The following is a 21,008-nucleotide window of genomic DNA, read 5'->3' as shown; positions in this document are numbered from 1 at the left end:
CTGAAGTCACAGCAAACACTCCAGCATTTATGCTGGCAAGAGGCCCAGGTATTAATCAAGGTTAGTAGTTCTTCCACAGATGTGCAGATAGTTCTCTGGCAGAATAAAGCAAAGCCTCTTTAGGCACCTGAGCTGCTCAGGGGACACGATCCAGACCAGGATAGTGCCTATTCCTTGTGTTCTGAGAGAGAAGTCAGTCTTTGGGCTATGTCTGTGCATTATCCATGGGATCCTGGCCAAAATCAGGAGTTTCCAGCAGCTACTGCAGCAACAGTCAAGAAGGCAATGCTGAGACTTGAAAGACAGGAAGAGTAAAGCCAGCAGAAGAGATTCAGAGGCACATGAGTTCCACATAATCCACAACAGACAGAGAGATGGATAAACTGTAAGCCCTGAGTGTATATATGTAGAGATATTCACAGAGAGGTGTTCTTTGTAACAAAGCTTTCCAAAGTTCAAGCCTTGGCTGATTCTCAGGACTCAGCTCCCAGATAACTGCAAAAACAATACCTAAGATGTTAGCCCAGACTGATGTGATAATTCTGCACAATTCTTCATCATTTCAGACCAAGCTAAACTGAATTATCCCACATTTGCTAGGGAGTCAGGGTGTACACAAAGACTGTCTCCATGGCTCAGATGCCACAAGGAAATTTCTTAAGTAACTTGACTGCATCTGAGCCCTCAGACCCAGAGCAGATCGATGTCTTTTATTGCAAACAAATGTTATGGAGTGGTTTGGGGAAAGCTGGACACTTTTATACATCTTACCTCCAAATATTTCTTATCTGTGCCATATGGCATAGAGAGATGGGCTATTCCTAACTCAGCCCAGCAGTTCAGACCACTCACGAGGAGAGTCAGAACAGATCTCCTTCCCACACAGAGCCCACACATTTCGTTTCTGTGTGTCACCTGCAAACTGCAGAATGGATAAAAGGATTAATCACATGAGAAACTCTGGTGAAAAAAATATCTGAATAAAATAGGTGGGCCCAAACAAATGCTTCATCTCATGTATTCCCACAAGGCTGATATGCAACAGGAGTTTTGTGCAAACACTTTAATCTTCCTTAGACATAAGCCATTTTTTTCTTTCATGTAAATAAATTGTCTTACATTTTTTATTTTTCACAAAGCCTCTTTGGTTATTTATCTTCATTACATATCTACAAGGACTCTAATTTTTCTTTGGCTTTTAAAAAGCAAGTGTATAATTCCAATTAGAATCAGATATATGACTTCTGCTTCCAGGCAACCCACCTCCATTTTAGAACTGCAAGCAAGGATTATTCTTGCATTTGGATCTCTTCAAAGCATTGTGAGATACATAAATCTCACTGGCAGTGAAGCACACACTGAAAAGATAAAATGCTCCCCCAAAACTTGGGTATTTGTGGCTTAAATAAAATCTGTTCCCAAAAATTAATTCTGGGTACTAAAACCAGACCTGGGATTATTGAGGGAACAAACAGCTATCATCAGAAGTGCAAAAAAAATAGCAAATGTTTATTTAAACTCCTCTGACAAGTAAAAGTCAATTTTCTTTGCTGCATGTGCAGTAAGGTCTTGCTGTCTGCAAGAACTTAGCTCAGAGCTCTAATAAAAAGCCATGATGAGCTGCTAGTAATTCTGTTCCTCAGTCTCTCAGAAGGTTTCTTTATTGCCTGTTTAACTCCCATACACTCCTGTCTAACATCCAGCCACTCTCAGTGATGGGAGACGACAGCAATTCCAAAATCATATTCCCTCCCACAGAGAAGATCTCATTCTATCATCAAGGAGACAGATTCTGCTCATGAGCAGTGTAAGCAAAAAGCACATGGATTATGGACTCAGCATGCATAAATCTGCTATCAGACCTGTTCTTTGCACCATGTAGGGCATCCCAAATATTTGCTGGCTTTATTTCTTGGGAGATTTGTAAGCTGCACCCTGTTTAAAGGCTGAACCTGTAAAAGGACTCTTCCCTGCCAGTGTCCACCATGCATCATCCAACAGGCACCTTACTTCTCTCCTTCATTCTGGGAAATCCCTGGCTGTGGCACTTGTAGGGCAGCTGGGGAGACCAGCCCATGGAAAGGCATGATTTTATTAAACAACAGGCAGTTCTCAACTCCTAGGACATGGCAAAGCAGCATTTTCAAATCAAAATTGAGCCATGTATTTTCCACATTGGAAACTGACATTTTAGCTACAATGGCTACAATTTTTCATATTGTAAAGGAAGGAACCAAAATGTCCAGGTTGGCTTTGTTACTTGAGAACAGACAGTTGAGGTACTCCCAGGCCCCCATCCTTCTAAACACAGTAACAAAGCACTGGGGCTGTGCAGGGTGAATGACCCCAGCTAACCCCATCCCTGCAATCTGCCATTTAAAGGCTTCCAACCACATTGTTTGACAGCCTTTAATGGACTATATCCCCACAGCACGGCAAACCCCTTCCTAATTGATTTGATCCTGTGGCAAAAATCACTAAAATGTCCTGTGCAATAGCGTTCCCTTTTGTTCACCTCACACCCACCTCTCGATCCTGTCTTTTGGCCTCATGCCAGGAGAAGCCATTTGTCCCCTTGTACTGGGCAGGGGTGAGAACCTCGAGTTCTGCGCTCGGTTTTGGGTCCCTCAATTCAGGAGGGACACTGAGGTGCTGGAGGGGGTGCAGAGAAGGGCAATGGAGCTGGGGAAGGGTTTGGAGCATGAGTCCTGTGAGGAGCAGCTGAGGGAGCTGGGGGTGTTTATCCTGGAGAAAAGGAGGCTCACGGGTGACTTTATCCCTGTCTGACAGGAGGGTGTAGCTGGGCGGGGTCAGGCTCTGTCCCCACGAAATTAGCGACAGGATGAGAGGATATGGCCTCAAACTGTTCCAGGGAAGGTTTAGGCTGGACATAGGGAGGAATTTCTTTACGTAAAGGTTGAATCGACATTGAAACGGGCTGCCCAGGGAGGTGGTGGAGTCACTGTCCCTGGAGGTGACTGTAAAGGAAAGCCTGGTTGACAAGGCGGTGCTCAGTCATAAACTGGACTCGAAGATCTCAGAGGTCTTTTCCAACCTCATCGACCCGCAGGATTTTCCCCCCTGAAGGGCAGTACTCCCCACACCACCTTGCAGCTCCATGCGGGACGTGGCTCTCGCCCCGCTGGGCCGGCGGAGCTCAAGGCGGGAGCCGGGAAAGCGAGAAGGACGCGAAGGCGGCGTGCCCGGGAGATGGGAGGCGCGGAGCTGGGAGGTCCCCGCGGAGGAGGAGGCGGAGGAGGAGGCGGGGACGCTGGGGACGGAGGGCGGGCAGTCCGTCCGTCAGCTGAGCGGGGTCGCTGCCCCCATGGGCGCGCCGTGAGGGGTGAGTGGGGACGAAGTCCCTGAGGCCAGCACGGAACGGGGGGTGGCGGTCGCCATGGCCGGGCTCGCCCGGTGACTCGGCGGATCCGGGGTGGGCCTGCGGGAAGGAAGGGCAAGGCGGGGAAACGCCGTTTTGCGGCTCCCGGGGGCCGGTCTGGCCCAGGGACGGAGCGGCCGTGCCTGGGCAGCGGCGGGTGCAGGCGCCGCAGCCTCCCCAGCACCGCGGCGGGGTATGCAGGAGAGCGGGGAGAGGGACGGGAAAGCGAAAATGAAAGTTAAAAATCAGCGGAAACGGGCTCTCGGCGTGAAAGGCGGCGCCGGGGCGCCGACAGGGCCGGGCGGGCGGCGGGGCCCGAGTGCTGTCAGGGATGGCAACGGAGCGGGCAAGGCGGGAGTCTCGTTTCATTCCCAGAGGAATGGGCTCCTGAGGAAGGGTTGGTTAGCCCGAACTAACATCATGTGTTGAGCATCATGTGTTTTAGGCCCATGGGGGATTAACGTACACTCACGGTTACTCGGGTGTAGCGGGGTTAGAGGGATTGAAGGTGCCTATGTGCTGTGACAAGGCATGTGGCTTGCAGGTGTTAATAAAATGAGTGTGTGATAATGCTTTCTTTATAATTGGGCAAGAAATTAAAAGTTTTCTCTTGGCAAACCTTGTAACAGCTGCTTCGGAGATGTCCAGCAAGTTGAAGGGCAGCCCTGCTGAAAATGGAGAGCATTCCAAGAGTAAAATGGAAAACGGAGCGGACAGCATGGCTCCCCCAGCCCTTAACACCTACACCCCAGAAGAGATGGTGCAGCAGATGAAAGAATTAATCACTGAGAACAATGAGTTAAAAGGTGAATGCACACGTGAGCTGATCTTAAAATGCAAGACCCCTGAGTCTCTTCTGAAGGTTTTGTTTGTTCAATGAGTATGAATTCTGTGCTTGTTTGCCCTTGCTGGGTAGCATTTGCTGTATAAACAACTCTGCAAGTGACAATGCCAGTTTGATAATACACATCAGTAGGATATTTGGTAGCACACATCAAATTGAATTGGTGTGGTAGATTAGGGGGAGAACAGCCCAATGTAAGGGTGACTTACTTGCTCTTGAGTTTTATATATAAGCACTGTGTATTTTAGAGGGTGACATGAAAAATCTCTTCCTATGATGTGCTATTTGCTCACCAACTTCTAAAGGATTTTTTTTGGTTTGTATTGTAGAACTGTTTGATCCATTACAAACATTTTGCCAAAGCTGCATTAGGAGGGATGGATTTTGTGCCTTCCATACTTCAAAAAAGAGTGGTGGCTATGGCTGGGAGAAACCAGTAGCCTTCCCTGAAAATTCCTAATTATTTGAGTCCTTTGTGGGAGATACATATTCTTCTGGATCTGGAATTTAGGTGTCAGTTATTTTTTCGTTTAAATGACTAGAGCAAAACCTGGGGGATCTGAGAATTTTCTGTGTAAAAGACAGAGGTATCGCACTGTTTATTTGACAGCAGAGCATGAAGTCACATATCTCCTGTGTTGTGATTTTACACCGGTGTTTAAATTCTTCCTGAATAATTTTTGAATGTGGTCCAACTTTTCTCATGGGAATCTAGCAGGAAAGTTGTTTGTAGAAGTACGTCTGGTATTTTGCTAAAAGGTCTTATAGAAGATAATGTTCTGGGACATATTTACAGCTGGTGTAACCCATAACATGCAGAATCATTCTCCAGACTATTTTTTTTTTCATAACCTGAAGGATTTATGGGCAGTTTATCATATGACATCAGGATGTAATGGAAGTTACTGGAAAGTACAAGTATAAAGGATTTTTAAGTAACCAGCTTTGAGTTGTTTGCTTTAAAAAAAGCACGTCTAAAATAATTTCACTGACTCTGCCTAAAAATCTTGTCAGCATTTTGCAATAGTAAGACTGATATTGTTACATACTGACTTTGTTACTCACAGGGAACTAACTTGGCTGTAAGTTGTTTGGTATATTTTTTCAATGCTTGCAATCATATCTTAACCAGATGTTGGGGGAGGGCGTTGTTGGGCATATTTGAGACATTTGATTTGATAGCATCTGTTTCAATGCAGTAATTTACCAGTCTAGGATGTTTTCCCTGCCAAGTCTCAGTAGTTTCAGAAGCTCAGTTCTGCAGTTTTATTTGGGCTGATCATGTAAATACCACACAGAGGAAGATACCAAGTATCTCTTGTGAGCAATCCTTTTGGCTTCTTGGTTTAGGAAAAAGTCAAGAAGTCAGTGAGTTTGGGCATGTGGATCTCAGCAGTGGATTTAAAGCCATTTATTATAGTGCTAATGGACTATGATAAGTTTAGTTTGGTATTTAAGGTATGCCAGACAGAGGCTCATATTTCACACCCAATTATTGCCAACCCATTTGATGCTGAAGAATGCTGAGCTGAGTGTAGTGGAAATCTGCTGTTTCATGGACAGAGGATTAATGTGATTCAATGTCTTCTCTCTGGCTACCATTTAGAGGCCATGAAGTTGCACAACCAAGCTATGAAGGACCGATATGAGGAACTTTCCACCTGGAGAGAGAAGCAGAAAGAAGAACGAGAATTTTACGAGTTAAAGTTTAAGGAGGCAAAGCAGTGCTTGCAGGCCAAGTGCATTGAAAATGAACAGCTACAGCAGCAACTTCAGAGCTTAAAGGAAAGAGAAGAAGGAGCTGAAATGGTAAATAAGGAATTGGTTAGATTGACATGCTTTTGAATTGAAACTCTGGAACGTTCAGTCCCTTCTATGATTCTAGGATTCATTACGCTGGGATGGTTTGGAGATTTGTTAATATCTCCATTTTTATCCTTAGCTCTAAGAAATGGTCTTCACTTGACCTACTTTATAAAGTGAGGCCTTTCAGAGTGTAGCAACAGAAAATTATGGCACACCTGAAATAATTTACTTTTTTTGTTAGCATTTAGTAAACAATAATAATTAAACTTTTTTACATAATAAATAAGAACTAGCATTTCTTGCTAATTTTTCATTTTTTTCTTGGATATCTCTTTACTTTATCCTTCCCTTTATTTGTTAGATTATCTGTCTCTCATGATCATTTAATTGCTTTTTGTATTGTGTTTCCGGGAGCATGTTTCCAGAGAGAAGTTGACATGTAAACAAGCACAAAAAAAAAAAAATTATGTGTCATCTATTTTTATTATATCAGTCTGCTTTTCTGAAAGCTCTTTTGCTGAGGTCAGATTAGATCTGTGCTTCTGCTGCTCCATTTGAGTCTGACTGAGCTTTCTCTCTGTGTCCTGCCTTTGGCTCTGTTATACATCATTCCTAATGTTGCAGGTGGTTGCACAGTAGCCAGGCAACATTTTGCAGGTGGTACTGGAGGCATCTGTGGGCAAAGCCAACCAAAACAAAACCTGCTTTGTGTCCCAAACAGTCATGTGAAAAGTTAATTAAGAAGTTCCATGCAGAGCCAAACTGATGCATTCTGGTGTCTGGTACCTCCAAGACCTGTGTGGATTCTCTGTTGTCTGATGAAAAATGAGTGCATTAGCCTTTTTCTCAACAGAGTCACTAGTAGACTCTCCCTTCCTCCTGACTGTTTTTTGGAACTCTGTAAGAAATGTTTCAGCATGTAAATCAAATTGGCCAATAAGATCAGAAGATGCAAGAGGGAAGAAAGTCATGTTTAAATAGTGTGATTGTGTAAGTATTACTTACACGGTCTTTACAGACTGAAAGCTGTGTTTCAGGATTGTCAAAAAAATTCAGGGTTTCATAAATTGTTCAGAATTTCATAAATCTGGAATATTTTTTAAGGGAAAGTAGAGGATTTATAATCTATCTATTGTAGAACTTCTTGTGAAGTATGCTGGTGCCAGAGTTTTCCAGCCTACTTGAGAGATCTAAAATCTTCTTCCCTGGAACTGACTCTAAATGCATCCTCTTACAATATAAGCCCAAAATCAGAGGCAGCAGCAGGTCAGAGGGGCAGAGTGGTATTGTGGGATGAGAGACACTGTCAACACAGATAATTTGGAGATTTGGCATAATCATATCTTAGAATGTAATTCAGACGCCAGGAATTGTTCAGAGTTTGCATTGATGGTATATGCTGTAATAAGGGCATTATCAGGAGGTGGATGCTCAGATTACAAAATGAGGAAGAAACAAACTCACAGGGAAAGTTTCATGATGGGGAGCAGCATTTAAAGGAGAGGAAAAAATGAGTCTTGCTGGTTAAAATGAGTCTTGAGTAACCCAGAGAAAGGGAAAAGGCAGAAGGCAAAGGAGATGTTCATGATTGGAAAGAGGGAAGTTTGGGGAGAATCTCTGAGGAACAGAGACTTTATGGAAGGGATCTAGGACTTTGTATGAAGGTCAAGGAATTGGGAAGATTTATACATAGAAATGGGGTACAAAGAAGCAAGAAGTTGGGGAAAGGCTAAGAATGGGGTGTGTGGGAAAGTTCTCTGCCCATTGGTCTTTTCTTCCTTGGATCTTGGTTAGATCTGGGAGAAGAGGACTAGGGATATGGGTGAAAAAATGCAGTAATTCTAGAGGTCAGTTGATACCCTGTGTGGTAGCAAAAGGCAAAAATTCAGGCAAAAATTTACATCCTAATTATGTGTGCATTCAGAGAACCAGTCCCATATTTTCCAGCAGTGGGATGCGAGTGTTTAATTTACTTGGTTTCGCAGTTTAGACTTCTTGCTGTTGAGTGAGCCAGAACATGCTTTAGGGGTCTGTACCGTGGGTTTTCAGGCAAGCCTGAACAGAAAGGAAGGGATGTAGGACACTGTTACATTCAGGCTGTGTGCTCCTTGGCTGGTGTTCCCTTTTGCTTGGCTAATGCAGGGTGTGTTTATCCCAGGAGGGCTGCATGGCTCCCGAGAAGGAAGTGAGGCAGCTGAAGTCCCAGGTGCAGCGGCTCCAGGCTGAGAAGGCAGATCTGCTCGCCATCATTTCAGAGCTGCAGGTCAAGCTGAACATCTCAGCAGAGGATTCCTTTGTGGAGATTGGGATGAACGTAAGTAAAGGGAACAACAGGAACACAGTAACCTGCAGCCAGGTGCCAGGCTAAGAAATTCTGTCAGTCTTTGGTCTCCTGCATTACCTGCCATAGAGCACTTGTGTCTTACAAGATAGTGTAAAAGTAGTGGTAAAGGACTTGGAATTAGTTTTTGTCCCTCCACTTTAAAGCTCTAAGCAAATTCATTTCATAGATAGCCTCTGTTGCACTAGTTAAAAATGTTAAGTCTTGTCTTAGTTGAAATTTCTGGGAACATCAGTACTATGTTTTGTTAAGGGGCAACATCTGTGCATAAAATGGGGCATTTTCTTTTGAAAATGGGGCTTTCTTCCTACTAACAAATAAATAGAGAAGCAGGCAAACAAAACGTGAGTGCAAAACTCTAGAGAGTATTCCCTAGAGGCAAAAAAATGTACTTTTTTTACTGTTCTTGTATCTGGAAGTTCTTCACAAACTGAAATGTGAAAAAGCAGGCCTCTGCTACCCTTCTATTCCCCATATCCTCTCTCTGGAAAGTAGATGTGCAACAAGAAATTAAAAAAACGTAATTAAAATTTTTTTGAGGTGTCATAGAAAACTCAGGGGTGCATTCTCCTTTTTATTTGCTAGAAGGATTCTCCTTTGGACTACAAAGCAGGGTTTGTAGGAGTGGGGAGTTTGTCAAGGAGTGAGGTTTGTAGTGGGAAAGAAGAGTTTTTTAGGTTCTTGTACGAGGCTGGAGAGTGATCTCTAGGCTTATATTGAAAGTCACCTGCAATGCCATGACTTGCTGTGTGGTGCCCAGTCATCTTCACAGGGGACAGTGGCTGTGGAAGTTGCTGATGAATGGAGAAGGACAAATCTCATTGTTGTTCCTATTCTCTAATCAAGCTGGAAGAGATACAGGGAAAGGCATGTGAAGTATTTAAATTAAGAATTTCCAAACATGAAGATTATCTGGGGGAGTTTTTTATTTATCTGTATTTTGCCATGATAGTAATTCTCCCTGTTTTTCTTCATTCCTTAACTCAAATAAATAAAGTCCTCCTGTCCTGCTTAGATAAAATACTGAGCTAATAGTGGTTTTTTCTCTCCTAGGAAGGGGAAATAAATACAGCTGCAAAGGAACATCAAGTGAATAGTGGTGAAATGCCCAATAATGTTGCTGTCTGCATGTACGTAGGTTCTTGTGTGATATGTGTGATTCAGACTTCTGCCTCGGGTTTCATTTTCTATGTAAGGGAACTTCTTTCAATGAGGAATGCACTAGAAAATCCTCTTTTTCTTTGGCTTTGCATCCCTCCATTGCAGTAGCTCTACCTCCTAGCATGCAGTAAGACCCTCAGCTCTCTGACATGTTTCCTTCCAATATTTACTAGCTGACAAGAGGGAGTACATATTCTGGCCAGTTGGCCAGGCATTTATGGACATTCTGACTTGCCAACTCTTCAGGCTTTTAAGGGAGGCCACAGAGAAAAGACAAAGATAGAGGCTGCAGGGACTTCTTCCTCCTAATCATTGGAGACCATCTAATAGAATATCTGTCCTCTACCCAATTATACTGATGATGGTAAGAGTCAGAGGTCCTATAGTCTTTCAGATCTGACCCTGTTGGAGTGTGGTTGGTATGAAGTGTATCCACAATAGGGTAGACACACAGTGCAGTACAGTCCTTGCTTTTCAGGTTATTGGGTTTAAGATAGTAGCATTCTGTTCAGGTTACTTCTCAAAATTTGATCTTTACATCAGCTCCAGGATACAAGGGACTTTCTTGCCCCTGGCTGAACCTTTACTCCTCGTGGACATAGACATCTGATACTGTTCAGCTTTCCATTTTGGACACTGCCCAGTTTAGCAGCTAGATGGTTTTGGCTGAACTCTTATTTACTTTGTGCCTTTGCTTTTGAAAGGGAAGGATACAGAAAATGTATCCTAGCAGGCCAGAAAGCTGTGCTCCATGTTGTCACTCCTATGTCACTGCAAGGGAGAGCAGTGCTTCAGTGTAATGTCAGAGAAACTTGTCCCTCAGCACGCAGATAAGAAGTTGAAGGAGAAAAAAAAAAGGGTGTTACAGTTGTGGACAAAACTGAAAGAGTTGCTGACCCCAGACCAAGCTGCAAGTATTAAGCTTGTTGTTAGTTGTCACTTGTGAGAACACTGATTATGAGAAGACATTCCCTGTGGAACTTGCTTACCTTTGGAGGAGAATCTGGGCCATATCTACAAGAACAGGGGGCATACGTACCTCTTAAAATATTTCCAGTGTCACCACGTGTCTTTGTCCAGCACTGAAACTTTAGATGGGTGCTGTTAACAGGTTCAATGAAATGTGATCCACTCAGGATGGATTTATTTCTGTAAGGGTAGAACTGCACTAAAAATCCCCTGATAAAAGTTATTTACTTAAAATATCCTGGCTGAACACTGTCTTTTGGGTATTGAATTTTGCTCACCAGAGGTTTCTAGCTCTCAGAAGCACACAGAAGACTCTGCTTTGCTTTCTTTTCTTTACTACAAAAGTAGAACTTTTAACACATGCTGAGACTTTTTAGAGCTGAGATCTTTTTACAGCTGAGACTCTGAAATATACAGTCTAACTTGCTTGTCTTCCATACAGTTCGGGGATTTTGACTTTCTGTCTAGATGGCCATAAAAATGGATATAATGGAACACAGTATTTTATCACTTATCCTATTTTTTGGAGCTTTGTATTTGTTCTGGTTCAATTTACAGTAGCAAAATATGATTTTGAAAAGAGCTATAGAATGTGAGGAGGGTAAAGCGTTAAAGAGATTTTTTTTCTGAACAAGAAAGTGATTTTCTGATGACCATTTTTAGTGGTATATGCTTTCTTTTCCATAAAGGAGTGAGGCAGAGATAAGAAATGTTCTGTGCTTTATTGTGAAAAAAAGTTGTTTGTAGGAATAGACAGCAGCACTTTGCAGAAAGGGCTGCAAAACAGGTCAGAATAAGTGTATTGGGTTTTGTATTGTCATGACTGCTTTTGCTTTCCTTGCTTAAGTGCTGAATTGCTCCCTCCACTGGAAGGGGACTGCCTGTGCTCTTCATTTGCACACACAGGGGCTGTGGCTAGTGATCTTGGCTCTTGGCAACTGGGAATGAGCCCTTTGCACAGAGCACTGGTTTCCAGCACTGTGTGAATTGGTGGCCTCTCAGACTGGATTAGGGAGTGGCTGCTAAAGGGGTAGCTGTTGTTATTTATCTCTGGTTTGGTTTGAAGCAGGAGCAAATCTGCAGATGAATCTAAGAATTTGGAGTCTGAGGAGCTAACTGTGAGCCAGCTGCTCTGCTGCCTTAGAAATGAAACTCAGAAGAGGGAAAAACTTGAGAAGGAGCTGCAGGATCACAAAGAGAGGTATGAAGCAGGCGCACTGTAACATTTGGAGCTGTTTTCTTTCAGGGCTGCTGAAGTTACCAAGTCTCTGATTGATCAGCAACAAGCTGAAATATCTGTGTGATTTGGGGAATTTCCTGAGCACTTGGTTGTAATAACATTTTTTGTGGTTGTCTATATAGGGATAAACCTATAAGTTTTCTTCCAAGGGTTTTTATTTTGATTTCCTGAAGTGCCACAGATCAAGGCAAATTACCCATTTCCTCTTGGGTTTGAACTATCCCTGGATTATGCAGAAAGATATGATGACTAGTTGAGGCTGTTACCTCCATTCACTCCTCCGTAGTTATTTGGCTTTGTATGAATCATCTCTGTGTGGGGCCTTAACCAAATCACTGTCTAAAACAGGATTATAGTTCTCTTCATGATACTGGCAAGGCTACATTTAGCAGTGTGTGAGCTTGCAAAAGCTCCTTAGAAATGTCTAAAATAAGTTTAATTCCAAACTTTCCTAAGAGAGAGTTTCCACAGTGAGATCTGTATGAGGGTTTGTCTCAGCTCAGTTCTGTGGGTGTAAATCAGCATGACTGTTCAAGAGTGGCAATTCCCCAAGAAGTTCCAGATCCTCACTTCAGAGAAACAGAGTAAGACATTATCTACTATGAAAGGTTGGTGTCACAATAATTGCTTCTATGTGGTCTTCCTAGAAGAAGTAATGAGCCATAACCAAACAATTCTTAGAAACCTCAGCCCCTGAAAATACCACAGGAAAACAGAGACAATATTAATCACTGGATTCAGTGAACAGAATGACCTATTTCCAAAGAGTTGGCAGTTTTGGACTGTACCAAACTTTGGACTGAATGCCATGACCTTCATCGCACCTGCAGACTTACACATCCATTTTAATTAATGTACACAGCATCCTGTGTTCTTCAAGAACCCCCATGATTGTGCAGGCCTTCCTGCATGTCTGTGCTTTCCATTCTGCCTTGTGGGTTTTTTTTTGGCTGTGATGTTACAAAGAGAGTCATCACTTGCATGAAATCCTTGTATAGACACAATCTCACCTGAAGCATAAGCTGAATCCATCATTATTGGCTCCTTCTCTTTTCCAGACTGTCAAAGCTGGAGAAGGAGACCAGAAACTGCCTGGACAGTGGGACACAAACTGAACAGGAAGAAGAGAGTTCAGAAGCTGTAAGTTCCTGTCCTCAGTCAAGATATAACAACATACAGCTGACTTGTTGAGGTCACCAACCTCAGGGTCTAGATTTCCACTTGCACTCGGGGAGCAAGGGGCAATTGTCCTGCACAGGTAATGGAAGTGAACTTTGATGTATCTCAGAGGTGGTTCCAAATTACACCAGCTATTGCAAAGGCATGGGACTGGGGGCCAAGTATTCGGGAAACTTGGCATAACTGCAGTTATACCACATTACCCGGCCCATACCCACTAAACAGAGAGAAATACAATAATTTCTACAATGATTTCTCTGGAAATCATCTAGGCTGTGTGAATTTCCTCACTGCTGCCCAGGTCAGCTGTTGGATCAGAATCCAGTGACAGCATACTGTAAAACAGACTTTAAATGTGGAGTTCATATGGCACCTACTTTAGGTTTGTTCATGTTTCTAGTGGGATTACAATGGTGGGGCATAACTATCTTGGATTGAGACACAGTTCCAGGCAAAAACTTAGTCCTGATGTTCTCAATTAATATTTGAAAGAGTACTGGGGTTGGGATTCAGCTCCATTCAGATGCTTAAACTTCTGTGCTTGCAGCTGTAAGCTTCTGTGTGATGTGAGAGTGCAATCCCATAGCCTTGGCGGACCATGCTCATTCAGTGCAACTACATAATACAGGCAACTAAGAGTGCTTGTATGTGAGGTGTGTGAGTTTCTGAAGTGCTGCATGGGACTTGGAAATATGATATGGGACCTGCTGGAGACCTGTGCCCTTCTGAAGGTCAGGAGAAGTATTTCAGGGCAGAGCTGGGTTGGTTAAACAAGACCAGTCTGCAGTCAGGCCAAGAGATGCCCTTCCTAGGGAAAGCAGATGATGTCTTGGTTAATTAATGTTTTTCAGTGCTTTTATCTCCACTTTGCCCGAGTTACAGCCTGGGCCCAATACTCCTCATTAAAGTGGACACTGAGGTCAGCACTTGCTTGTGCTGGCAGCTGTTTCTGTGTACACTGTTGTGTTTCTTCAAAGGCTCTTGTCAGCAGAGCTCATGTTACCTGCCTCTGTGGTAAAATGTAAATCTTTAATGGAACAATGAGGGGGCGCAGTGTGGAATAATTGTGAAGCCTTGTAGATGCGGCCTTTTTACTGAGTATAGACTGTAACTGTGCAAACTAACTTAGGCTGTTTTCTGTAGAGTGAGACTTCCTACTTCTCTTTCTTAGCCTGTAACTTTACTATCTTGAATTGTCCATACATAATTTTCTTTTTTTTTCTCTAAAAGGTTGGCAGTGAAGTAGAAGCCCTGAATCTGCAAGTTTGTGCTCTGTTTAAAGAGCTTCAGGAAGCCCATGAGAAGTTAAAAGAAGCAGAATTGATTCAGAAGAAACTTCAAGAAAAGTAAGGCTCAGAAGAGCAAAAGTTCTGTCATGACACCCAGTACATACTTGTATGAACTCCCATCTTGGGAAACTCACCATCTCTACAAATATCAACTTAAATAACTGTTTCATAGAAGTTCTGTTAAAGAGTGCTCCTTCTTTGTAAGTGGTGAAGTGCAGAAATAGAGCAATTGTCAGAAAATCTGAGCTGCCAGCCTAGTTCTACAAATAGAACCTGAGTGCTTTGAATTATAAGATTTGGGTTTTAACCCTTCATGATGTAAAGAAAAATCTTCCCTGTTTTCTCCTTCACATAATCAGTCCCTATTCTGTCTTTAGGGGAAAAAGCCAAGGGATTTGGTTATAACCTTTCACATGAGCTGTCTGGGCTTTTGAAGAAAACTGTTTAGGTTATAAAAATGGTTACAAGACCCTCACTTTTTGCTTAGTTTCCTGTCAAATTCCAGTTCTTTGAGATTCTAAATAGTAAGAAAATAAATGTTGGTTTCTATAGCTTTGTTTTATAATGGTTGTGTATAGACTGATTTTTGTCTTTCCATGTTTTTCATCAAAATAAGCCTTTAAAGTGAACCATACAAATACTCCTTCTGCTATATGCCTCATGGGAAAAATCCATCAGGAGAGGATGAACAGAAGAAATCAACCTTTTTTTCCTTTTCTATCAGGTGCCAGGTACTGGAAAGAAAAAGCTTGGCTGCTGCATCAGAATTGGAGGAGAAGCAGCAGCTAATATACACCATCAAGAAGCTGGAACTTCAGGTAGAGAGCATGCAGGCAGAGGTCAAGCTGGAACAAGCCAAGACACATGAAGAAAAGTGAGTATGACTTAGTTTTATATTCCAGGAAGGTATTGTCAGTGAAGAAGCAAAGTCCAAGGGAACCTGGCCAAAGGGGAATTGAGTCTGAAGTACTACTTTTGTGTCCTGTACCCCTTGAAACTATGCTATGTTTGTAGAGTGTGAAGTAGAAGTCTGTATTCTTTCATCTACTGAACCCCTCACTTAGGAATACTTGAGCTGTCAACTCTGTCTTGTATCTTCCTTTAATCATAAAGTCCAAGGTGGAATAGAGCCGGGTGTAACATACAAGTGGAAGAAACAGAGAGGTGACAACAGCTGTGCCACTGACTAGCAGGGGTAAATGCAGACACATCCTGGAGGGCAGGGACAAGTCAGGTGGTGACAGTGCTGGGAAAGTGGCATTAATGAAGAGGTCTGCAATCCCTACAATATGTTTGCACTAGGAGAGTCAAGTGTGTGGTCAGGCTGAGGTAAAGAGAGGCTGTTTGCTTTGGCTCCCTGTTCTCTTTCATGTGCAATCCATGTAAGGAGTGTGAAAATGTCAGTCCAAGCTGTTCAGAGAGCTTGGACTTCCTGAAGGACACATTTTCAGCTGCTGCAGAAGCTGCTCGTTATCTTTGGACTCTGTTTCTGGTTATTCTGATAAATTCTCCTTCACTTGGAATCTGAGTCAAGACTTGGATGTCTTCCTAAGAGGGGTGTTACATTTTGAACAGAATTTGTGAGCTTCATATAAAAAAACTGAGTGATAGATTCTTCAATATGAAATGCAGGTGATCAGTAAGGACATTGGTTTGCACTTAGTCCATGGATAGAGCAGCACACAACTCATTGGAAGAGGGATGTTGAGACACAAAGCATGACTTCTTCTCACCAGAAATGCACACTTGCAGAAATGCACTTATGCAAGGAGCTGGTAGTGGATATTTTTTAAGTTCTAATGTTATTTAGATTTCAAATAATTGTTTCAAACCTTCATCTCTTTTCTTGTCATAAACAGGGCAAGATACAATAACCTCCAGGATTCATATAGCAAAGTCCTTCCAGAACTCACTGAGGCAATGAAAAAAATTGATGAAATGAAACGCAAAGAGGTAAACTCAACACAAGAAGAAATCATAATTAATTAGGGGTGAGAGGGAAGGGATGGAAGAACATCTTTAGGATCAAATTTGGGCAGGAAACAACTGTCATCCCTTCTACATAATTGCATGCAACATAGCAGCACTGCTCTGATAAACATAGTTCCTGTGCTGTCAGTTACAGAAAACTTTATCCACACATCAGTACTTCCATGGTGTTTTCTGAGTAAGGTCTAATCTGCAGTGGATTGCAGCATAGAGTCCAGTCCTTAGACAGAAGTGATAGATACATCAGTGTTCCTGCAGCATCATTTATAAAAACGTGGGAAGGTAAATCTCTAAGCATTTTTGTATTCTTAAATAGAATGCCTGCCACAGTGAGGTCTTGTCAGGAACTGAAGCACCATGGAAGTGTCATATTGTTCTGTGTAATTTCAGAAACTAGGAAAACGTCTTTTTCAGTGTCCACTAGGGGGTTGTCTTTTAACTTGATACAATGTAGTTTGAAAGCTCAAAACTAATCTTTAAGGTAAAATATCAGTCCCCACTGCTGTCTTAGTCCAAGTTCCTTTGGTGACCAAAATGGGAACCTTTTCCAATGACAGGAGTAAGAAGCAGACTGTCACTTAGAGGAGGGTCATATTCGAGTTCATCTCATAATCACAGTTCTTCTTTGCAGCTGGACAGAGTAGATAAAGTTGTGGTGGAACAACTGACGGCAAAGGTGGAGTTGGCAGAACAAGCCCTTGCTGCAAAGCAGCTCCAGATAGATGAAATGAAGCAGATAATTGCTAAGCAAGAGGAGGACCTTGAAACTATGTCTGTGCTTCGTGCTCAGGTATCAGCTCTTCTTCACAAACTGGCTACTTCCCCCACCCAATATTCAGAAACCAGGAGGTATTTAGTGGCTCATTCTGGAATGCTGAATACGTTTTCTCAACGTCAAAGCATAACACCCCTTACTAGGCTTGCCTTGCAGGTACCTGCAGAGCCTTTACCCACTGTATTCTAGGGCTCTGTAGGAAGAGCTGTGTATGCTGGAGTCTGGCACAACGAACAGAAGCTAGGAGTAGATGGGTATTTAGAACCACTGGCTTAAGAATCACTGCATATGTTTTAGGAATGATTTTACTCAAACCAGTATGTGTTAAGTGACTAAAAAGGGTTTGCCTCATATTTAAGGCACAGAATTGGCATCTTGGCCTGGTTCCACTATCTGAACCACAGATTTGCCAGTGTAAACAGTCAAGTCACCTCCTCACTGCTTGTCTGTGCCTCATTTCTGCCTCTGTACAGCAGAGGCAATACTGTCCCAGATAAGACACAAAAGAGTATCTTTTACAGAGTCCAGAAAGTGTTAGGTCTCCTTCACCTTGTGCAGGTCTTGTGAAGGTGAAGTGCAGGTCTTGGCTTTGCAGTATTTTGAGTAGATGCATATTATGATACAGATTTGTGATTTTGACATGTAATATACAAATACGGTTCAGTCAAAGTTACAAATTTTCATTTCTGATTTCATTTCTCTGATCAGATGGAGGTTTATTGTTCTGATTTCCATGCTGAGAGGGCAGCAAGAGAGAAGATCCATGAGGAGAAGGAGCAGTTGGCTGTCCAGCTGGCATACCTACTAAAAGAGCAGCAAAACTTTGAAGATCTTGGCCGGTGAGAACAGAGTTTGGCTGAACTGCCTTTGCACTGTCCTGTTACTCTGTGTACTGGTGTTGACCAACGTTGTCTTTATGAGTGTCTCAGTAGAAAGGCAAATGACTTTGCAGACATTTCTTGCTTAATTTGAATTTAAAAGGAAAAAAAAGTGAATTGGCTGACTTCTGAATTTTCTGGTAGAATCTCTGTAAAGTGTGTTAGTTGGGTGCCTTAGTAAGCTTTCATTTCATATGATTCATGCTTGGTAAATTCTCCCTGTTGATCCATGTGAGTTGCTTTGGGTTTTGGCCTCAGTTTTAGCTGTGAATCTGCAGCTAATTTTGCTGCATGTGTGCCAGGGATATCTGCTGCTTGGTCAGTACACAGTTCTGAGTGCTATGGTAGTTGAATCAAGTTACATTTCACATTAACTGTACACTGAGTCCTTTTTATGGTATAACTTGCTTTTCTACTTAAAGCCAATTTGCAGTTTTCCCTGAACAGCTGAGAGTCCTTGGAGCTTTCCAGAGAAGGGTGCCTTAGATCCCTAGGTGTGTGGCTGCCCAAATCCTGCTGCTGGTGTCAGTTGCACAACCCTGATTTCAGCAGACCTCTGGCATGATCTCACAAAGCAGTGGCATTTCTAGGTCCTGTTTCTGAGCAGCAGTTGTGAACTAAATGCATGACCAGTTGACAGGAGTCTGTTTTCAGAGCCCTTGACTTGTTTATTATCCACAGAACCTCTCTGGCAGAGATGCAGAGTCGCCACGGAGCCAGGATGCCGGATCGGGAGCACTCACCTCACCTTGTCCAAAGAGGTACTGCAGGCACCTTCTCCAGCCCTCGGGGTCAGGTTCAGGTTAAACCAGCTTTGCTTGGCTGCAGAGAGCTTCCCTGTGGTTATTCTGGTAGCTGGGTAGCTGCAGAGAGCAAAATCAGGTAATATAATAGTTAATCATTTATCTTCTCTGCTTGCAGGAACTAACAGTCAAGACTGGCCAGAGCAGCGGAATATTTCAATTTATTCCTGTCCGAAATGTGAAGAAATTCTACCTGATTTGGACACACTGCAGATTCACGTTATGGACTGCATTAATTGAGTGATGCCCTCCAATTCTTCATCTTCTGGAATTTCACCTGCCAAACACTTGGGGTTTTTTTCCTTCTTGCTCAAATTATGCTCAGCTCTTATGTCCTATGAAGGAGGTTTTCCAGGGTTTGCTTATTAAGTCAATGGGAAAAGGGTAAAACTCTTCCCCTGCTGTTAGTCACTAATGTTGTTGTAATCTGCTTTAGGGAAGGAGTTTTCATGGATTAACAACATGGGTGTGCTACAGAACTTGCAGTGTGTCTGCTGCTATGAAACCTTTCAGGAACATTCCCTGAAGTGCTCTGCTCTATGGCTACTCTGCAGAACAGGGCTGAATTACTGAAGTTGGAGGAGGGATGAGATATTTGCTGATCAAATATATATATATATATATATATATGAGCCTGTAAATACTTCATCTCTTATATACTATATACCAGGAAAGTAATACACAAAAAAAAAGCTGTTTGAGAAGCTTTCAGCAAAATGGAATAGTGCTGTATTCATCGAGAATTTGAAATGAACCCTGCTCTTTCTCCAGATGGCCATTTCATTGCTGCCCTTGTGACCATACTAATCTGATGTTAAATTTTTGATGGCTTATGTAACTTCTTGCTTTAGCCAGATGTGGGTAAGGTTTAAAACAGATCAGCTAGGTCTGATATATGTAGCTCCTGCTGTACTCAAGTCACTTGGTTTTATAGAACTGTTAATTTTTATGATGTTGTCTTAATTTTTCTTTATTATAATAAAAGCATTTGAACTTGTACAGTATTGTGGTAGAAAGCACTGAGATGGATGTAACCTAATTTAAAAAGAGTAGAGTGGATTTTCATGTATCAAAATAAATCTATTACAATTATAAATTTATCTCTGCCTGCGAGTATGTGGAAGACTGGAACAGGATTTCAAATTCCTATGTCTGAAAAGCTTGTGTAGAAGCAACTTGTAGTGGATTAGTTCTACCCTTGTCCTCACAGGTGTTTTTATCTCAACTAAAAGGAGACAATCCCTTTTTTGTCATTTTGTCATTAATTTGAGTAAGTTTTTTACTTTGCTTGTTGTCACTGGTGTTCTAATTATCACTTTTAGACTCTGGATTTTTATTTTCTGTTATAGCTCATCTATAGATTCATCCATAATTTCAGGTAACACAAGAGCTGATTGTTGTGAAGAGGTATTCATCAGCCTCATTGCAACCACCTTCTTCAATTACAAATAGTCCCAGCAGATGTAATCTCTTACTGGCTTTTAATTGGTTCCCTTTGACAGTAGGATTTATAGGCTTTTTTTACCCTGAATCCAATTTTATTATGGGAGCTGTGACGGTTACAGATTCTGCAGTGATTAAAATCTGATGGAAATGCTATAGGCCAGAAGCAAACTAAATAATAGAGCTGATTTCATCTGAGAAGTATTAACCTTAATGAAAACACAGCAAATCAATGTGAAAGGCTGAAGAAGGAATAACTTACACATTCGTCAAGTCACAATGAATCATCTGAGGAGGTTTCAGAGGGAGGGGATGTTAGAACAGGAGTGCTAACAGGAAAACATGGGCATTAGGTGAAATAGGTCTTCATAGAAAGATAAAAGAACAGGTCTAATAGTACAAATCAGGAGGGGCAAAGAACTCCAAAGAATAAAGCCACAATTCACTGAAACGTGTTCATGTTACAGGGAAGATTATTTTTTGCTGTCCTTACTAATTGCAGTCCAGCAATGACCTTGTACATCCTCAGAACTATTTTTCACAGAATATAGTTGTACCAAAGAAAAACTGACCAACCTACAAAATTTTGTCCACTGCATATGACAATAACAAGGATTGCATTTGTTGGTGTAAAACAAGTGTTGACATTGTTTAAATTATCCAGATGGGATGGTACCTGCTGTGACCCCTCCCTGAGGCCACTCTGCCCAGACACGGGCAACTCTGCAGCTAAATGGGTTTACCCAGCGCCCATATCAGGAATAATGTGTCCGGCAGGACCAGAGGTGTGATTCTTCCCTCTGTTGTGAGCACTGGTGTGGCCACAACTTGAATCCTGTGCCCAGTTCTGGCCCCTCAGCTCAGGAAGGGCACTGAGCTGCTGGAGAGGTCCAGAGAAGGGCAATGGAGCTG

The 21,008-nt window shown here is 42.4% G+C and overlaps 1 protein-coding gene across 3 annotated transcripts; it reads left to right on the top strand.

Moving 5' to 3' along the window:
* Positions 1-3,189: 3,189 nt before the first annotated feature.
* On the top strand, positions 3,190-19,753 carry OPTN (optineurin). 3 transcript variants are annotated; one of them, XM_053942585.1, is made up of 14 exons: positions 3,190-3,343; positions 4,009-4,185; positions 5,830-6,032; positions 8,188-8,343; positions 9,424-9,500; positions 11,570-11,701; positions 12,799-12,880; positions 14,150-14,265; positions 14,933-15,082; positions 16,068-16,161; positions 16,829-16,987; positions 17,681-17,811; positions 18,532-18,611; positions 18,772-19,753. In XM_053942585.1, the coding sequence occupies exons 1-14, from the start codon at positions 3,211-3,213 to the stop codon at positions 18,891-18,893; spliced, it is 1,812 nt and encodes a 603-aa protein (XP_053798560.1). In that variant the 5' UTR covers positions 3,190-3,210; the 3' UTR covers positions 18,894-19,753. The 3 variants fall into 3 exon arrangements, with proteins under 3 accessions (XP_053798560.1, XP_053798559.1, XP_053798561.1); XM_053942584.1 differs by having other exon boundaries at positions 11,567-11,701; XM_053942586.1 differs by lacking the exon at positions 3,190-3,343 and adding an exon at positions 3,475-3,572 and having other exon boundaries at positions 11,567-11,701.
* The last annotated feature ends 1,255 nt before the right edge of the window (positions 19,754-21,008 follow it).

The sequence above is a fragment of the Vidua chalybeata genome, chromosome 5, assembly GCF_026979565.1.
Source record: "Vidua chalybeata isolate OUT-0048 chromosome 5, bVidCha1 merged haplotype, whole genome shotgun sequence".
Taxonomy (NCBI): Eukaryota; Metazoa; Chordata; class Aves; order Passeriformes; family Viduidae; genus Vidua; species Vidua chalybeata.
This window is presented reverse-complemented; position numbering and strand designations above follow the sequence as displayed.